This window comes from Excalfactoria chinensis, chromosome 24, assembly GCF_039878825.1.
Source record: "Excalfactoria chinensis isolate bCotChi1 chromosome 24, bCotChi1.hap2, whole genome shotgun sequence".
Classification (NCBI taxonomy): Eukaryota; Metazoa; Chordata; class Aves; order Galliformes; family Phasianidae; genus Excalfactoria; species Excalfactoria chinensis.
The window spans coordinates 4,540,776-4,560,881 of record NC_092848.1 but is presented as its reverse complement, the minus strand read 5'-3'; the positions used below and the strand labels follow the sequence as shown (position 1 = coordinate 4,560,881).

The 20,106-nt window shown below is 50.1% G+C and overlaps 3 protein-coding genes across 3 annotated transcripts; all 3 read right to left on the bottom strand.

Moving 5' to 3' along the window:
• Positions 1–946: 946 nt before the first annotated feature.
• LOC140262448 (maestro heat-like repeat-containing protein family member 7) lies at positions 947–6,168 on the bottom strand. Its single transcript, XM_072356788.1, has 11 exons — positions 6,077–6,168; positions 5,595–5,744; positions 5,273–5,427; positions 5,000–5,138; positions 4,783–4,920; positions 4,285–4,461; positions 3,783–3,938; positions 3,300–3,401; positions 3,107–3,209; positions 2,854–2,913; positions 947–1,758 (listed from the first exon to the last, which is right to left on the bottom strand). Exons 1-11 carry the CDS (start codon positions 6,161–6,163, stop codon positions 1,622–1,624), a joined length of 1,404 nt encoding a protein of 467 aa, XP_072212889.1. The 5' UTR covers positions 6,164–6,168; the 3' UTR covers positions 947–1,621.
• A 243-nt stretch (positions 6,169–6,411) lies between these two features.
• LOC140262189 (uncharacterized) lies at positions 6,412–8,977 on the bottom strand. The gene is made up of 8 exons (XM_072356369.1): positions 8,877–8,977; positions 8,321–8,394; positions 8,057–8,173; positions 7,850–7,929; positions 7,590–7,710; positions 7,296–7,385; positions 6,982–7,074; positions 6,412–6,768 (listed from the first exon to the last, which is right to left on the bottom strand). The coding sequence occupies exons 4-8, from the start codon at positions 7,870–7,872 to the stop codon at positions 6,412–6,414; spliced, it is 684 nt and encodes a 227-aa protein (XP_072212470.1). The 5' UTR covers positions 7,873–7,929; positions 8,057–8,173; positions 8,321–8,394; positions 8,877–8,977.
• An 8,739-nt stretch (positions 8,978–17,716) lies between these two features.
• Positions 17,717–18,667, bottom strand: LOC140262326 (olfactory receptor 10A7-like). Its single transcript, XM_072356611.1, has one exon. The coding sequence runs from the start codon at positions 18,665–18,667 to the stop codon at positions 17,717–17,719; it is 951 nt and encodes a 316-aa protein (XP_072212712.1).
• Between the last annotated feature and the right edge of the window lie 1,439 nt (positions 18,668–20,106).

Sequence of the window (20,106 nt, the reverse complement as noted above, 5' to 3'; positions counted from 1 at the left end):
TGTTACTGGATCCCACGAAACGGGTCAGTCCCCATGTGTGTTTGTTTTCTTACATAAGGTTCACTTTTCTTGCTGCTTCTTAGCATACCTGCAAAGATTTGCGTACTGTGCCAAATTGTTTCTTTCATCAGTAGCATGGTGACAAGTATTTGTGAGAAGTGAGTCACGGCTTCTTTCTGTTCATTAAAAACCTTATGCTTAAAAGACATCAGAAGCCTCTTGTGTGGGCTGTAGCTTCTCTGCTCCTCCTCTCCTGCGAGTTTCATGCTCTGACAGGGACCGTGCAGAGACACCCAGCAGCAGCACTGCAGCCAGGAGGTGTGGGCATCAGCAGCAACGGGGCCACTCCAAAGACGTAGCACTGCTAATTGCAGGCCGGCAGCCAGCCAGACTCAGCACCACTGTTGACAGCCAGCTGAGCCTGCTGAAGCCAAGGGACATGACACCCGCTGCTCTCTGCCCATCTACCCAGCCACTGATGACATCAGAGAAAGCTACCAGGTTGGCTCAGCATGATTTCCCCTTGGAGAATCCAAGTGCAAAACTGGATCCAAAGTCTCTGACGAGCACCACGAGAACTCCTTTAAGAATTGCAGTCACTTTCATCAAACCAGACGTCACTGTGGTAGTTTCAAGGAAAAAAGGACAAATATCCCGCAAGTTTTATGAGATTGATATTTTATTAAATACATGGACAAACAAAAAGGATTGTTACTTCCATACATTAAATCTGTGCACATATATGTGGCCTGAGACAACTGCTCAGCCAAGACAACAGCTTGGACAGTTGTGACCTTGGCAGTATTTTGGAGAGAAAATGTCTAATGATTGGGATAAAAAGGTGGCATTACAGAGAGAAAATGTCTTCTTAGTGGGACGTAAAGTGGAATTTTGGGGAGAAAATGCCAAATATTTGAAATACGGAGTGATATTTTGGTGAGAAAATGTCTAATTTTAGGGCTGAAAAGCGGTTTAGTGGGGAAAAAATATTTAATCTTTGAGAAAAAAATTTGTATGTTGGCTAGAGAACGTGTTATTTTGGGGATAAAAAGCAGTGTTCTGCTCTGATCTCACAACCCCTTTGGATCTCACAACTCTCCTGCTTTCAGCCAATAAGAACTGTTGAGCAGCAGCAGCTGCGTGTGTGGGGCAGGGTTTGGTGTGGGGCAGGGCTTAGTGTGGGTAAGTTCAGTGGGGTTGGTGTGGGAGCCACGGGTCCCTGTGTGACCATGTGCCATTATTGCTCCCATATGGGTCTCTGTTCGCTTTGGCTCCCTGTGGGTTGCTATGGCGCCCTGTGGTTCTACTGTTGGCTCTATTGGGCTCTAGGACTCTCTGTGATGTTCTGTGGTTCTCTATGGGTCCTGTGGGTTTCTGTCCCTGACAGACTGTGGGAATGGACTGCCCCCATGGCCCCAACCCCAAAGCCGTGGGGTTTACGGGACAGAGTTTACAGGGCAGAGGTGGTTCTATGCGCTGTGCTGTCCTGCAGCCAGGAGCAGAGGCCAGGAATGGCGGTGCCTGCTGAGCATGCGCAGGGATGTCCCAGCAGGTAGGGCAGCAGGGCACTGGGTTTGCTGTGCTCCTCTGAGGGACAGAGCTGTCCGAGGAGTGCTGCAGCTCAGCAGAATAGACAGCACAGCGCTCGCAGGCTCCGTCGTGATGTCCCTGTCTTCATGGTCGTCCCAAGGATCAGTGTGGTCTGAGCTGCCAAGCATTGGACCGAGCTCTCCGTGTCGCTGGCCAAAGGCCTGAGGGCTGCAACAGGAAGAAACAGAGCGGGAATGAAGAAAGCTGCCGAGATCCTGGGCAAACTCTGCAGGCCATGCCAGTGCTGCACATCTCTGTCCCTGGCCAGGTAGGACAAACGGAGCGACTGATCAGGAAGGCCCCAGATGCACTAGAATCACCAAACCACCTCAATTGGAAAAGACCTTTGAGGTCATTAGCATCACTGAACCCCCATGTCCTTCCCTGTTTGCAAGTGGACACATTCTCTCCTTCACTCACTCCTCACGTCCTGCAAAGGAGGGTCTCCTTCACACACTCCAGGAATCTCCCCAGATGTTTCCTCTCCAGGTATTCTACTTCCAGCAGACATAGGGAACACTGACTTCCCCAGTGAAACTTCTCCTAGCTGCCTGTAGGAGATATCTGTCTCCCTCTTCATCCTGCTTGGGCTCCCACCATAGTATCAGCCTTGCTGCCCTTTCCTCTGACTCTGACTTAGGAGGAATCACAGAATCACAGAATTGTAGGGGTTGGAAGGGACCTCTAGAGATCATCGAGTCCAACCCCCCTGCCAAAGCAGGCTCCCTACAACACGTTGCACAGGTAGGCGTCCAGGCGGGTCTTGAATATCTCCAGAGAAGGAGACTCCACCACCTCCCTGAGGAAGTTCTTTCCTCAGAGGGCAAGGAGGCTCCAGCACAGGTAGCCCAGAAAACATGTAGGTTCCCCATCCCTGGAGCTGCTCAAGGCCATGCTGCATGGGGACCTGGGCAGCCTGAACCACTGGGGGCCACAGCAGGGGGTTGGAACTCGGTGGCCTTCAATGTCCCTTACAACCTAACCATTCTGCCACCCTGGGATATCATGCTTGTATGATCTTTGAGCTCCCCTTTCCACAGAATTCTTCTAGGATCTCACGGCTGGGCAATCTTTTAGGTCCCTTCCAACCCAGTCACTCTAGGATTCCACAGTTCCATGATTCTTAAGGTGACTTGAAAGCCAACCTTTCTAGGATTCTATGGTTCTGAATCGTCCTTCAGCCCCAAGAATTTCCTTGGAGAAAAGCAAGGCATGGGGGTCTGTGCCCCGAGCTTCAGTACACACACAACAGCCCTCACTTACCTCCGATGATGTCCTGTAGCTTCTCCTCGCTCTGGTCCCTTAAGTAGCGCGCAGCAAGCCCTAGGCACAGAGCACCTGTCAGATCCCACTCCCAGCAGCAGAACCACGTTACTCCCCAGCAGCGAGAGGGGGCGAGGGGGGCTTGAGCAAGGCACCAGGGCCCTGGGTCCCACTCAGGCGCTCGTAGGGCCACAGGGCAGTGTCTGGGACCGCCAAACACTGCCAAGAGAGGGACAAGGGGGCTGTGGCTCACCAATGAACCTCACAGCCTCCTCTCGCAAGGCCGCCTGAGAGTCCTGCAGGTAGGGCTGGCTCTGCTGCAGGTATTCCTCCACTCTGCTCTGGTCCCGCTGCAGCTGGAGAGAGCACAAGAACACAGGGATTGCAGATGCTTCCCAGCTCCCTGCACTGTCCCTGTCGGTCTGGGGCTCTGGGGTTCTCCTTACCAAGCACTCCACGATCCTCCACGTCTCCTTTTTCTCAGCCAGCTCCCGGAGGTCGTTCCAGCACAGGAGGTTGGCCGTTTGTACAATGGCTCTCTTGGCAGCCTGCAGGGAAGCAGAAGACAGGAGATGGCACCATGGCCAGAGGAAGGAGACCCGGCATTGCCCTCCTTTTGGCAGGGCCGGGAGCCTTTTCCCAGCGTGCTGTGGGATGGGAGACAGAACACGGGCTGGGCGTGATGGCCACACAGAGACATGGAGCCAGTAGCCCCTCCGTGGCCATCCCCAGTACAATGCTGGGCTCCCAATCCCTCATGGACCAGGCTGTGGGTAGCAGAGCTCTGAGCCCAGGCTGTGGAAGAAGGATCCCTCCGCCTGCACCGGTGTGAGGAGTAGCTGGGCCTGTCCTCATGGCCTCAACAGCTGCCACGGGCCCTGGCAGCCAGAGCACCCAAACGGTGCCCTTGGTGGGACAGAAACCTGTACCTGGGCCACATCCTGGTTCTCATCGCTCATCCGGAAGAGCAGCGGGACCAGGCCCCTGCGCACCATCCCCTTCATTCTCCTCCAGTGGCACCAGCGCACAGCCTGCACCATGTCTCTGTAGAGACAGATGGAGGACACCTGCACGGCGCTTGACTCCTGGGATGGAGAAGGAGAATTTTAGCACGAGGTGGACGGACCACCGTCACACTGCCTCCGTAGCACGCAGCGCCTGCAGGCCTCCACCTTCCTGCACCGTGCGCGGGGACCAGGCCTGGCCTGGCCTTGCCCAGGTGGTGGAGGAGGCATGGAGGGCTGGAAGCCAACTGCAGGCAGCAGATGCTGGGCACAGGGCTCTCCAAGGGCCCACAGCTGTTCCCCTGCCCGGAAGAAGCCCCAGGAGGAGCGAGGAGGGCAGAGGGCCCAATGCGAGTGCCGCCCACACAGTGGTGGCACTGCAGGGTCCCCCAGGGTGGCCTCTGCCTCTCGCAGCAACCTCACTTACATCGACAAAGAGAGGCAGGAGCTCCTCAGCGTGTCGCACAGCGATGGAGCTGGCCTCCTTCCTCTTCACATGGCCCATGATGTTTTGAATGACAAACAGGGCCTTGATCTTGACATCTGTGCTGGCATCCTGCAGGGTGGCCATGATCTCTGGCAGCACAACCTGCATTCTTCTTGCCTGTAGGAAACGCAGGTTTCTTTCTGTGATGCAGTGAATGATCGCCCTGGGCAAAACAGTCCACTCTCTGAGCTCCAGCCTCCTGGTTCACTTCACTGTAGGTACCCCATCCCTAAAGGTGCTCCAGGCCAGGATGGATGGGTCCAGGAGCTACCTGATCCAGTAGGTGACAACTAGCCCACAATAGAAGCTGGGCTTTAGTGGGCTTTGACATCCCATCCTCAAAGCTCCTCAGCCAGCAGGCCCCACCATGACCACCACACTCCTTCCGTCACTGCCCAAGACGCCCAATGCTGTTTCAGTTGACAATGTCCCACTCACCTTCTCCCGTGTCTCAGAGAGTTTGACAAGCCCTCTGAGCACCACTGCGTGCATCTCCACGCTTGGATGCTTCAGATAAGTCTTGAGGTGGCGTAGGTCACCAAAAAAGTCTCTGTTATCTTCACTCTTTGCCATTAGCTGAAACAAAGACATCAGTGAGAGCCTGCAGGGGCACTCACAGCCCTGAGGGGCAGCGAAGCCTTATCCACTAACTCACAGCCAAGAAGAGGATGCACGTGTCTTCTGTGACTCCTTCTACCAGCCTGCTCAGCTGTGAGCCCTTGGTCAGCTCCTTCAAAACCTTCTCCAAGGTCCGCGGCATGCAGAGCATCACCTCCCACACATCCAGGGCATTGCTGCAAGCCCAAATGCATTGTAGGCAGGGATTCCTTAGCCACACTTAAAACCCTTCAAGCCCGCATTGCTTGGAAAGCCCTGGGTGCGCAGGAGGGTCCCTGGAAGAAGCCCTCCAGGCTGTTGAGGACAGTACCTGTCGCTTGGTGGAGAGGACTTCAGCAGGTTCCTGACTTCCTCTGCGGGCATCTGGCTGGTCAGAATGAGGAGCAGAGAGTCCAGGCAGTGCCGCGCTGCCTTTGTGGTGATGCTCCCAAAGTTCTTGCAGATGGAAGTTATGATCTGGGTTTTCTAAAGGGGACACAGGCGAGAACAGACCACAACCATTTCCACAGGTGCCACTGAAACCACTGCACTCCCCATCGCTAAAAATGGCTTCAGGAGCCCAAGAGACCTCGGGAGGGAAGAACAAGGCCTGAAAGGGCTCAAGGATGGGGCAGTGGCCAAAAGGCGCTTACATCTGATATCCAGAAAGCATGGTCTTCCATGGCCACAGCCATCACACTGCAGGCCGCCTCCTTGTCATAGATGCTGGAGTCAACCATCGCTTCAAGGGCTGTGAGGACGACATCCATCCTCTCGGCAGGCCTGAGGTATCCTCCAAACGCCTGTGGGTGGAAGCAGGGGAGGGAAGACATGCCACACTGAGCGTCCCAATGGTGCTTCTCGGTCGAGCAGGGAGAGCAGCTCTGCAGAGAGATGCTGGGCAGCAGAGCCTGCACGAGAGCTGGCAGCATCAGCCTGTGTCACTGCGTGGTAGCAGGATGGCAAGAGAGGGCCCTGGGAGAAGGACTCTGGGTGGGGGGGCAGTTGGTAAGAAGGGCTTGCTGACAACCAGGAGGGCTGGATCTGCTGACGCCGTGACACTCCCCTTGCTCACAAACAAAAATCTTGTCCTGCTGATGCTACGGACAAGACGCTCAGCAAGGCAGGACATTACCTTGGCACAATCAGTGGGACTGGATATGTTATCAAGTGCAAAATCAGTATCCTGAAACTTCTCACGGAGTTGCACGTACTTTTCCATCTCCTCTGTCAGGGTTGTTTCTGAAAGGGAGGGAACGCAGAAGTGTCAGAAGGAAACACTGTCTTTGCCACCAAACTCAGCAACTGGGGAAAGCTGCTTTAATCTGGAAACAGCTGAGGAGACCCATGGTTAGGAGAACTATGGTGTAGGAGACCCGTGCTGTAGGAGACCTGTGGGTGGAGACCAGTGGTGAGCAGACACGGGTTACGGGACTCATGCTGAGGAGAGTGAAGGAAAGGGACTAACAGCTAAAGGTGCTGGGTGCTGGGAACAAGAGGGAGCTGAGGAAGGATGAAGCTGCTCCGAAGAGAAAAGGAGCTCAGGGAACTTGCAGGCTCCATGGTCTCCAGGCTTAACAGTGCCCAAAAACAGGAGACACGAGCAGATGTAGGAGTGGAGAGAAGCTGCCCGACCCATCTTCTCTTACTTCTGTTGTGTTTGACAAACACGTAGAGGCGATAAAGAGCCTCTGTAGCTGGAGCTCTGGTGCTGTCAGTCCCACAGCTGAAAAGACAGAGGTGACCCAGCAGCTCTCCCAGGATGGGGAAGTAGACCTCGATGACTGACTCATATATCAGCTTGTAATCTTCAGTGCGGTACCAGTCCTGGGTGACAGAAGGAGAAGAGAGGAAGGGTTGAGTGGAGGCAGAGCAGGGCCTGGAGAGGGAAGAGCAGGGACAAAGAAGGGGCAAAGACCCTTGTTTGGGGCAGAGCCCTGCTGAGAGCTCCCAGCTGTGCCCCGGCTGAAGGCACCCCTAAGCTGCTCTGGGATGTGGAGAATGGGAGACAGCCTGGCTGGAGGGTGCCTGGCTCCTTACTTTATCTATAAAACCCACAATCATCCGTAAAATCCCAGACAGGGCTCTCGTACGAACGTGCATGTGATGGGAGTGGAAGAAGTGGAGCAGAGCCTGCAAAGAGAGAATCTGCTGGTACTTGCCCTGGGAGCTTCTGCAGCTCCAGCAGGAGCTCTGGGATCTTCCTCACTGGGAAGGAAGAACAGAGCAGACGGGGTGCGATCCTTTGTAGGACTGTCTGGGGCAGGGAGCGTCTGTGCCACTGCAGCAGGGACACTCGCATCCCTCAGGGTGTGGAACCCTCCCAGTGACCCCACTCTCTCTTGCTGCCAGACCTGAAAGATACTGCACATCTCCTCCCTCATTCTGGAGTTGGGACAGTTCCGCACCAAGGCTTGCAGCATGACGTTCATGGCAACCATGGTCTGCAAGAGGACAGAGAGTTGTAGAAGGGCACCTGTGGCACCTCATGGGGGTACCTCATCCTAACCCCATCCCCAAAGAAGAGAACAAAGGTGGAAAAGCAAAGCTGGTTTCCTGCCCTGCCTGGGTCTCCTGTGGTCTCAGCACAAGGAGCCAGGGAGCAGCACAGAGGGACCTGGGGCTCCAGTGGCTCACCCAGCACACACCTTAGTGTAGAGATTTGCCTCCTCTTCTGGTATGTCCAATTCCGGAGGCAAAAAGAAGACGCTGTTGAAGCAGGAATTCAGGATGCTCTCCGTTTTGCCTTCCAGCGCCGACTCCACAGTGCTAGAAGGGGAGAGAGGAGCCTTGAGGCTTTGGGAAGGAGGACACGGACCTCCACAGGGAGGAGCCTCCCTGACAGCTTCAAGGCCACCAACAGCCTTCCATGGGGCCGTGCTAACCAAACGTGGGCCTGGGCAGCTACCTCATGTCAGCAAAGGTCAGCATGACTTCCTGCTTTATCACTGAGCGCAAAACGTTCACGGGCTCCTCACTGATCAGCGCCTACAGAACACAAGAGGAACGGGATGTGGCAACCACCAGAAGACACTTCCATGTCCATGCTCACTTCTCCCCGTGCCAGTCCTGTCCACACCGGGCCCCATTTCCAGCCCAGTGCGTATCTCCTCACCTGGACATTCTCTGCCAGATGGTTTTCTTGGCAGAAAGCACCCAAATCAAGTGACGCGTCCCTGCATTTGCACAGTATGCAGATGCTGCTCAGGAATCTGATTTTCTGTTGCTCGTCCTGGTAGTCACAGAGAGAACAAGAGGGAGCACAAAAGTGAGATCCATGGCCAGCAGGACCCCAAGCATCATGGGGTGTGGTGCAATGCCTGCAGGGCAGCAGCCTGGAGAAGAACAGGGGCACCACAGTGGAAACAGCTGCCCTTACCTTGTCCTTTCTCTTCAGAAACTCAGAGATGCATACAGTGGCCTCTTGTCTCCACTGCTCCCATACGCCAGCAGCTAAGCAAGGAGGACAGCAATGGAGAGAGGTTGAAGGCAAGGAGTGAGGGAAGGAATGGCCCCAATGTGTGGCATGGACCCATCCATCCTGCCTGCTTCCCTGACACCGACTGGGGAAATGTAAGTACCTCCTGCCAGCCCAGCAGCCTCTTGTCACTCATGCCAGCAGGCTGGGAGAGGTTGGCACTGGCACAGGCTGCGCAGAGAAGCTGCAGGTGCCCCATCCTTGCTCAAGGCAAGGCTGCACGGGGCCACAGGCAGCCTGATCATGTGGGTGGCAACCAGCCCATGGCAGGGGCTGGGCCTGTGAGGGCTTTCTGTTCCCTCCACACCTAACCATACCAGGATTCCATGGTTCCACGACTCCTTTAGCTGGAGCTGGTCTCCATGCTGGGATAAGGGTTTTCTTTGCCAGAAAAAGTGGGTGCCAGCTTTGAGTAGCTCACAGCTGCTGTCCCCAGTGCTTCCCACCAATTACTCACGTGGACGTATGATCTCCACCTTGTTGTTCTCCTCCTGTTCTGGAGTCCACTCATGCCAAGACAACCTTGGCCTTCTGGAGGGTATCAGCTTCCTCTCATTGGACTGAGAACCAGAGCCGTCAAAGGGAGGGGAAAAGGAGAGCCAGAAGTTCCGGCTCTTCTGGGCACGCTGGAATGGCATGGCGAGATGTGAGCTGTGCTCAGAGATGCCTTGAAGGTCCCTGTGCTCCTGCTCTGTCCTCTCGCTTTGCCTCCTGGCAACTCTTCTGGCTTTCCCCTTGGGTATCACCTACGCTGTGATGTCACTGATGACACAGAATGGGCGGCCTCACAATGGCCATCTGTGCCATCTCAGCAGCTTGGCCATCATGTCCAAGTCCCCTGCAATGGACAAGGACACCACAGCTAGATCAGGGCACCCAGGGCCTGGTCCAGCCTCTCCTTGAAATTCCCCAGGGATGGGGCATCAACCACATCTCCAGGCAACTTTTACCAGTGCCTTACCACCCAAACTGTGTGAGGTAGATTTTGTTTTTGCAGTAGAAGTTTACAGTATTTTCTGTATGTCCTGTTCTCCCATGCTGAAATTATAACCTTTATGTGAAACAGTTGTTTCCAGTTGTTTTGGTTATTTTGTTTGTTTGTATGTGGTGTAGGCCCTTAGGGAACTTATGACTCTCTTGTGAAACAGTTATGTATGTTACTGATTCGTAAAGAAAGCTGAAGGATAGAGCAAGGTTGAGAGTGGAGTGTACAAACTCGGGTAGGATTGAGACAGAACAGGATAAGGAGAGTATGCAGGATGGGGAGAGCCCAGTAGTCTGAGTCCAGTGCTTGTTGTGAAGCAGAATTAAGAGAAAACAAGGCTGTTCACACACCAGGCAAAGTTGAAATGGAAAGTTTCAGCAATCATTATTTCCTCTTGCTAAACTAATATACTGGTCCTTCAGCTGTTATACTGATCGCTATTGTTAAACATACCAGCCTGTATCAGGAGAAGGTGAAGACAGAAGAAGCTGTGGACCTCAGCTATCCAAGGAGACTGGGAAACCACTGCAGGGCTCAGAAATCACCTGGGGAGCCTGTGCATCAGGTTAACCAATTGCTCTTTGGAGTGCTCTGCCCAGAGAGGTTGTGGGCTCTCCTTCTCTAGAGGTATTCACAACCCACCTGGGTGAGTTCCTGTGTCAGCTAACCCAGGTGTTCCTGCTCCAGCAGGGGGATTGGACTAGACGATCATTCGAGGTCCCTTCCAACACCTGAGATTCTGAGTCTCATAAATATGTGCTAATGTCCCTTTGGGCATGCTCACTGGTATCCAGGGTGGTATCTGGATGACTCAGAATCCCCTGGACCCACACGAAGACCCCCTGGACACCCCAAGACCCCACTGGGACATCTCCAGAGCCTTCTGCATGACTCCAAAGAATCTCTGGACACAGACGGGGATCCCTTGGAGCCAAACTCTACTGGGACATCTCCAGACCCTTTCATCTGCTCCTGGGAGCTTCTGAACCCACACCGGGAGCTTCCAGATCCCTCAAGGAACCCCATGGACCGACACGAGGTGCCCCTAGCAAGACCCTGCTGAGACACCTCCACACCATTCTGGATGACGCCAGGACCCCCCAGGAGGACCGACCAGAACCTACATGATCCTTCCGGGACATCTACAGAACCTTCCAGTTGCTCCTGGGAGCTGCTGAACCCATACTAGGAGCATCCAATTCATTCCAGGGTCACTCTGGATGCTATAAGTCCTCTCTGGGACACCTCCGGACTCTTCTGGATGACTCCAGGAACCTCCCAGGCCCACAAGAGGACATCCTGGACACCCCAAGACACCTCCAGACCCATGTGGAGGACTCCCCAGGAAATACCTGAGTACCCTCTGGACCTCACATGATCCTTCTGGGACATCTCCAGACCCTTGTGAATATATGCCACATACCTGGCCTACGCCTGACTCTCTCAGGATTGTGGCCTTGGTTTGGATTGGAATTTGGATCAGAATTCAGAGGAATAAACGTGGGGTTGTGTAACATCTCCACCATGACCCATTCTCTCAAATGATGACGCCTCTTTCTCTCTAAGTAAGTCACAATACGAAGACTCGTGAGGGGGGACAGTGTACTGTGGGGGTCAGAAATGGGGACGGGACGGCGGGGGGGGGGCACAGATAGGGGAGCCTAGGGGTCAGAATGGGGGACTGGGGACGGGGCGGGGACAAAAAACCACGAGGGTCAGAAAGGGGCCTGGGGTGGGGCAACGAGGTACCGCTGGGAGGGGAGGAGGCCCAGGAACATCCCGCCGTCGAACAGAAGCCCTGAGTGCCACAGAGGCCCCGCGGGGCCAACGCAGGGCGGCTCGCGGCGCCCCCGGAGAGGGGCCCATTCAGGCCTCCCCCAGAACACCCACTTGCAGAAGGAGGCGGCGCTCGGAGCCCTGGGGTTGCCCGGCGGCGCTGCAGCAGTGCGGAGCGCAGCTCGACTTCAGCACGGCCGCCTCTTCCTCGGGGCGCGGGGTGAGGACGGCACGGGCGGCGCCGCTCGTCGTCGGGCAGCGAGCACAGGCGCTGAGGCGCTGTTGCCATGCCGACGTCGTCACGCGTGCCCTGTCGCCGTGGTGGCAGTTTCAAGTGCGCGCAGAGAGGGGGGAGGGCGTGCTGTCGCCATGGCAACGCGGCCTGCACGCAGGGCCTGGAGGCTGAGTGGGCCTCGGGGGCAGTGGGGGGCAAAGAAACCGGGGGGGAATGGAGAGCCTCGTATCCAAACAGATGCAATATGCTTTTTTAGTCCACAATACTATACCCATACTATTTGCAACATTTAAAAACTGTTGCAGTTTTGCAAGCTAGAATTAATCACTTAATTCAACAACTGTATTTCTAAAATATGCTACTACAGATATGCTATTTCTACTTTTTCACATCAGCGATTTCTTAGGTCAGGTTACAAAATGCAAATACATTGTGCTCTACTTCTTCATGACTATTCCCCCTTTTCGACATCTAATGCAGAAACAACATTCCATTCCTACAGTTCCTGCCTTTCTTTCTTCATACGTTGTTGATTTCTGCAATTCTTTTCTACGGTACAATTTTATGCAATTAAACAATTATGTATATATATTTTTATCTACATTCTCATCACCCAACAAAACAGTGACTCCAACTCTGCAACCGCTTGATTTCTTGCCTTGAATTTACCAGGGACTCCAAGAAGTGGAGAGTTACAATCGTCAGCTTGCCCATATACTGAATTATTTCTGATATTTTTATACTTTGCAGCATTTTTCACAAGACATACATAAACATTTGCATCCAAAGCTGCACTTACCAAATTCACATTTCTAATGATTACAAGAACTCATATCACTGTCTTTGGATTCGCAGTTTTAAAGGTCCAGCTGACTTCAGTCCCCATCGTGCTCGAGGGACATTCTTGACTCTTCTGTGATGTATCCACAATGCTTTTTCTTTAGTTTTGACTGTTGCGTGGGGCATTAGCAGCACCTGGAATGGACCTTGGACCCAGGGGCAAATCTGAAAGAGACGTAATATATACACCATCTTCTGGTAAAACATTGTGTACTGATCTATCACGGCCTCGGGTTCTTGTTCCTAGAACCAGTTTCCCTACTTCCCAAAGCTATTTCTGTAGACCTATCACATATTCAGTTAGTATTTCACACCCTGCCTGGGTAGAGATCCCTGTCTGTACAACACACGTTATTTCAAAAGGATTTATCTCCTTTTTGGCTCTGGGTTTCATTCTGATCCACAGAAGAGCCGAAGACAATGACTGTAGCCAGCACAGTCCAGCCTCCTGGCCCAGTTTTAAAACCTGCGATTTAATTAAGTGGTTCATCTTTTCCACCTTACCATTTGCCTGAGGTCTTTGTGGTGTGTGCAATTGCCATTCTATTTCCAACAGCTTACCGACCTGTTAGACAGTCTTTGATGCACCCGTCTTCCAGCTTGCTCTCTTCCCTTTTATATCATTAACTGGATTCCTATTCTCTCTAGAATGCTCCACAGGTTCTGACTCAGGTTCAGAGGTTTCAAGTTTACTGTCCGGAATTAAAGCTAGTTTCCCAATTTCTTTTCCTTCAACTGCCTGTTCTGCCACCTGATCCACCATCGTATTTCCAGTTTCCCGTACAGTGTTACCTTTCTGATGTCCTTTACAATGTATAATACCCACAGTCTTTGGTAGATTTACACCATGCTGAATTTGTTTTCCTCATGTGCGAGCAATCCTTGCTCTTGCAAGATGGTACCATGAGTGTGTACCACCCCAAATGCATATATTTAGCCACCTTAGTGGGAGTCCTTACAGGTAATGGTTCTGCTTCCCTTACTTTGTCAGTAGCAGTTACTGCATATCCTGCCATGCAGTTTCCTTCTCTCACCAAACTGCTTCCATCCATGAACCCAGAAATCCTCAGCATTGTCCAATAGTTCCTTCTTTAGGTCTGGCCCACTGGCACAGAGAGTCTCCAAGCAGTAGCACACTGCCGTCTCGGAGGCAGCTCTGCATAGGTGTTCTGGCTGTCCAGTGAATTGCTTCCTTCCTTCCCTTAGATCAGTTGAGCTTTCTGTTGAGAAACTTGATAACCACTTAAACCAAGAAATTCAGCAAACTCACAGTCCATTGCACACAGTTCTCTTTGGGTTTTGTGGCATCCACATACTGCAGTAAAGTTCCACTATGGGATGGAGGCACCCATGTCTCTGACCATTTCTCAAAAATCATTGGGCTGTTCTTCCAACCCTGGGTAACACTGTCCCGGTCAACTGAGTCTTTTCTCCCCGTATTGGGGTTTTCCTTATCAAAGGCAAATAACTTTAGACGTTCTGTGGCTGAAAAAAGTGTCCTTCAAATCCAGAGCAGTAAACCCCACCTACTCATTTTTTATTTTTTATTTATTTTTTAAGTTGGTTCATAAAGTGTCTAGATTTGCCACCACTATTATTGCCATTCTATGTTAACAAGAGCCACAAAGCCACAGCTTGCTTTTTTGTTTGTTTGTTTTTGTTTGTTTGTTTCTTGTTTCTTTGTTTTAAACCAATAAATGGTTAATTCGACATTAGGCCTTCAGTCCCCCAGTTCCCTACAGATGCCCTTACTCCGTGTGGAACTCAGCCTCCATCAAAACCCAGGTCTTGCTTTTTTGGGCACCAGGTACCACAAGATGAGCTACCTGAAGGGCTTTTCTCTGGGTTGTAGGCTTTAAGAATTCATGCTTACTCATGGATCACAAAGGGGCCCGCTCCAAGTAACGTATTTTTCAGTCCCTCTGGAATATGTCAAAAATGATCAATGTTACTCAATTGCTTACTGAAATGAAGAAGTACATGATTCACCTGTCTATCTTCCCTGCCTGTAGGCATGCTTGTATCAAATTAAGCCATATCTGTTTTAAGTTATCGTCACTGGTTCTTGTTCCTTCACCTTGTACATTCAGTTTTGCCTAGGTCAGCATCTCTATTCACTGCTCATACTGTGACATCTCCTGCTACCAAGGGATTTGAAACTGCCACTGATGTCTCATACTGATTGGAGGGGGCCTGCTGCAGGATCAAATCATGCACTCCTACCATAAATGTAATTAAAACAGACCCCTCAGAATCACCATGAATTCACCATTCATTCCTAATTCTTGGGGCTGATTTTGTAGCTCTTCCATCATGATCCACTTTGCGCTGGGCATTGGTAAATCACTTTCATTTGACCAAGTAGCCCTGCATGCAGCTGTAAGCCACAGCAAAAGTGAGCTACTCTTATCCTGATGCTGAACAGCAGCATGCTCTGCCCGTGTCTCATCAGAGATATATGGCTCAGGGGAGATCTTATTACTCTCTACAATGGTCTGAAAGTGGGTTGTTGCAGGATGAGAATTGGCCTCTTCTTCCAGGTATCTAACGATAGAACAAGAGGGAATGGCCCTAAGTAGTGGCAGGGGAGGTCCAGGCTGGATGTTAGGAACAACTCTCTGAAAGAGAGATTGGGCACTGGAATAGTCTTTGTAACAGAGATAACGAACCTTATGTAAGCAGTGAGATAGGAGAACATCAAGGAAAGCTGTTAAGCCCCTGGATCTGGTTTCACTGTGCAGAAAAGGAGATGTTCCAGTGCTGATGTAACAGAGGACTGGGACTGAGGTGCAACATTTAAGCCTGTATGTGTCTGAATCCAGAGACAGCTGGATCAGGGTGCAGGGGAGGAAAGTGAGTTGGAACAGAGCCTGTCAGCAAGTTTGTGATGCATGAACACGTCAGGCACATGTACTGTTGTCACAGTGTTTTGGCTGGTCGTTATAATGAAGGCCTGGAGAGTATGGCCTGTGCATCTGCTGGTCTCTTAGAAGCACAGGTATGCATAGGTGGATCCACAGCGCTTTCTTTCCACATTCTGCATGCGGAGATTGCTGACTGAAAGAATCGCTTTTCCTGATGCCTGGAGACTGCTGTTTGACTTCAGTAGGGGAAGTCTGATACAGAATTCTATGTCTTTCTGTTCTGTTGGTAATTAACACCTGTGAGTTTCTGCTTTAATGAGCCCCAGTGGGAACACATTGTCCAACTCCATTTCCAGTCTTGCATCTCGCGCTGGGCCCCATTAAAATTCCAAGTCACTTTTCTGTCTTCTTCTGCCTGTCATTTCTCCAAGGCAGATCACCAGATTTTGCCACAGCTTCAAAGTATAAGATTAGCACCATGTTCCTCAAGGGACTCATTAAAGTGCTGACAGCTATAACGAGCTCTGCTCATAGTTCACTGCCACTTCCTTCGGCTTTATAAACATTGTCAATTAGGGACCTCTCAGGTGCGTTTCACTGAATGCATACAGGACCGCTTTCATTTGTCTCTTTGTTCTAATTATATTTTATCAGAAGAATGGAAGCAAATACCTTTGAAAGGGAATTATTCTGCTTTATATCATGGTGGGAATCAGACAGAGAAAAGAAAAGTTTCTTTGTGATCAAGCAGAAATGTGGCCAGAAATATCCTTTCAATCATGGTCTGGGAATAAGACTGACTTTGTTACAGTTTGTTCTCTTGCCAGTGCAGCCCACAGCACCTATTAGCAGAGCCTTTGTCTGCTCTAATTACAACTGTCTTTACCTGTCGTGCTAACTATGCACAGAAACCAGAGGAATGTTCATCATAATTCCCTGCAGATTTCAAGGCTTGCTTTAATGAAAGGATTAAAAATAAAAAATCAGGTTGTGCCTGAAGAAGGTAGGGGATCTGGTTACCTGAGAGGTAGGGAAGGCTGGGGTACTCAACAAGGTTTTGCCCATTTTCACCACCATATGCTTCAGCCACACCATGGAAATTGCAGAAGACAAAAGGAAGAGCAACTGATGTCATTTACCTGGACTTGTGCAAAGCATTTGATACTATCCCTCATGACATTCTTCTCTCTAAACTGGAGAGACATGGATTCGATGAGAGACGTGGACCACTCTGTGGATAAGGAGCTGACTGGATGGTTGCACTGAAAGGGACCACTGATGAGCAGCATTCCTCAGAGGTCGGTTCTACGACCAATGCTACTTGATATCTCTGTCTGAGATGGACAGCGGGATTGAGTGAACCCTCAGCAGATTTACTGACAGTGCCAAGCTATGTGTTGCAGTCAGCATGCTGGAGGGAAGGCCTTCAGTACAGAAGAGCAATCTGAACAAAGACAAGGTGTTTCTAGATACCTATCTTCAGGTGCTGAATTGACATATCAGTCATGAACCTGGCAGTTTTTCCTATCCCTCACATTCTGCATTTTCTTATCAGCTCCTTCAACGCTCGTATACCTCTCCTTCCCTGGACGGACATCCATATATCGAACTCATCCATTCCCCTCTCCAGATTCCTGTATGTTTTTCTGCCATTCCCTCCTCCTGACTCTAAATGCAGCTCACTCCAACCACTCAGATGTGCCACCCGCCTCACACAAATCCATGCATGAATGACCTCATCCATCTGGACCGTTTCATCTGTTCCGTCTGTCCACTCCGCTGCCCATTTCTTCCTCTGTCAGCACTGATGCTGGTTTTGTCTAGGCACAATATTATGTCTTAATTTCCCAGCCTGAAACTTGTAAAGGAGAAGACATGGAGTAAATCATTGAGTGAGTCTGAGAGGTGTAGCGGTTTAAGCTGGCAGGTGGCTCAGCACCACACAATCACTTGCTCACTCCCCATTTGCAAGTACAATAATAAGATGCTTGACTATTAAAGATGTCAGGAATTGGGATGGAGACTGTATCTGTCTTGATGAAATAATGCATATTCCTTCCATGCAGCAAAGGAAGAAAATCACACGAGCAAAAGAGAAAAATTTCCATCACCAACATCTGATACAAGGTAATATGAGGGAATACAGGAAGGATTTTACAGAGAAGCAGCTATGGAGCAAGATAAGGACTTCACAGAGCAGCAGCTGCAGAGCAGGATAAACAGCATGAGAACCAAGGACACCTTTAGAAGACAAACAAACAGCTCGCAGCTTTGATTGGATAAGCGCCCGCATGAGTGGTTGAAGAGTGTTTGTGGAATGTCCTGTTGACATGGAGGGGCGAATGGGAAAGCTAAGAAAAGAAGACTTGTATATAAGTGATGTGAGAACTTGTAATAAACTATTTTATCATTCATATCTGAGTCCGTGCATCAGACGCAGCAATAATAAATCCAGAATACTGAATTAGTAATTAGCAATTAATATACACTCATAGAGAACAAAAGAAAGATAAAGCTGCTAAGCACACTTTGAAATACATCCAGTTTTACAGAATATCAAGTTAACTGGGCATTTAAAAAGAGTCAGACACACAAGTTTATATCTTCTTCAGGTAAGCTAAAATTCTGATTATCACAGCTTTCACTTCCTTATTCCTCAGACTGTAAATCAGGGGGTTTAGTGTGGGGATTATAGCTGTATATATGAGAGATAAGACTTTCTTAGTGTCCTGTGAATTACTGGACTTGGGCCGTAAGTAAATCAAGGTCCCGCTGCCATAATAAAGCGTTACAACAATGAGATGTGAAGAACAGGTAGAGAAGGTCTTGCGTCTGCCCTCTGCAGAGGAAATCTTGAGGATGCTGGAGATGATGCAAGCATAGGATACCAGGATGAGACAAAAGGGTGTAAAGATGACCAGCACCGTGGCTGTAACAATCTGCTTTTCGTACAAGGAGGTGTCAGTGCAGGAGAGCATAATGAGTGGAGGGATATCACAGAAGAAGTAGTTAATCTTATTGGGCCCACAAAACGGCAGAGTGAACACCCAAGCTGTCTGCACAACAGACACTACATTCCCACTGCAATATGACAGCAGGACTAGAGAAAGACTAGCTCTTCTGTTCATGATGATGGCATACCTAAGGGGGTTGCATATGGCCACGTAGCGGTCATAGGCCATAGCTGCCAATATGTAGCATTCAGTGGCCCCCAAAAAAATCACAAAGTAGAGCTGAGTGGCACAGCCCACGTAGGAAATTTTCCTGTCCTCTGACTGGAAGTTTACCAGCATCTTGGGGACAACTATGGATGCTGTGGAAATATCCAGGAAGGACAGGACCCGGAGGAAGAAGTACATGGGCATATGGAGGGTGGGATGCAACGTGACCAGGAAGATGAGAAGGTTCCCAGTGATGGTGAAGGTGTAAATCAAGCAGAATGTGAAGAACACCAAGTTCTGCAGTTCTGGGTGTCTGGACAATCCAGAGAGGACAAATTCCGTCAGAAGGGTGTGGTTTTCTAGTTCTCGTCCCTCATTTGGCTTCATCTGTGAGGAATCAAATGGGTAGAGAACCAGGGGACTAGTCAGTATGCTGAAATCAGGGCGCTTCAGCCCAGCTGGCAACCAAAACACCTACAGTGCAAAGAAAAAGGAAAAGCATTTTGCTACCTTGGGGAGCAGTGAGCACCTCTCTACTTCAGCAAAGCCCACTTGCTCTCTGCCACAATCTAGTTTTCCCAGATAAGACGGCTGGTAGGATGCCTTCTAACATGCTTGTTAGAAGTTGGATTTGAGGAGTTCATACGCAAAAGTCAAGGGATCTCAGGCTGTAGTAAGCTTTGGCTCCTATTCACAGCCTTCCCAACTGACTGTGGGACACAAAGGCTTCAAAGAGCCAAACTGGAGAAAAAGCACACCCAGATGGAGTAAAGTTAATGCATAACAAAACAAAGCCAAGTGCCCTCTGTCTATCATCTCTTAATGGACAAAGAGATAATTTGTGGAAAAAAATATCTACAGAGAACAGGTGAAGCTCAGTACTATCTGCTTCAACGTCCGCACGTGCTCATTACCCTCAGTCTGTGTGAAGCATACCGGAGCAAAGGGACTTTGGAAACCCATCTGGCAGTCAAAACAATCACAATCCAAAGAAAACCAAAGCAAAACAAAGCAGAACCAAATATGTATCCTTTGCTTACTGTCTTTCATTGGAGGAAAGGGGAATAAGCAGCAAAGATACCCATAGAGAACACCAATGAAAGAAAATAAAAAAGGGTGAAGCTCATTACCGTCTGCTTTGTTAGTCACACTGGCTTGTTACCCAAGGAATGCCACTGTGTGTGTGATGCAGATGGATTATCCGTGCAGTCATCCACGGTAGCTCGTTTTTTTCTTACATTCTTGAAGGAGAAACTGATGCACAGTGAAAGAGAAGAAATTAGACTAACACAGCGGAGAAAATGGTCCTTAATTCTGTGTTCTCCAGGCTCAAACTCTGCTGCCTACAGGGGAAACCCACCAATGGGTAAACCTCAAGTAAACCTCAAGGCAAAATATTATTTGGTGACAGAAATCTATCCTTACCTGGATAGAGTGCGGGAGAAGTACATTTTCAGCCATACACACGAGGTTGTATGTCTGGTCAGCAGTTCAGAAAAGACAGAGAATTCAAATTCAAAGCAGGAGCAATACTCAAAACACTATCAGGGTTCACCAACCTGTCTTAGCCCAGTTTTTCTGTCTGCTGTAATTTACCTTGCACAAGGTCTCCTTCTATCAGTGGCAATTCTAACAGCAACAAGAAAATGGGAACTGTGGAAATGAGAGTTGTATGTGATTTTATGATCTATATAAAATAAGGAAATTTAACACTTTTAGGCAGTTAAAAATCTCCTGTATTTGAAGCAAAGTTTTCTTGAAGGATTCTCCTTGTTTCCTTTGTCAATGAAATGAAGGAACAGTACATTACTGAATTTCCACGTTTT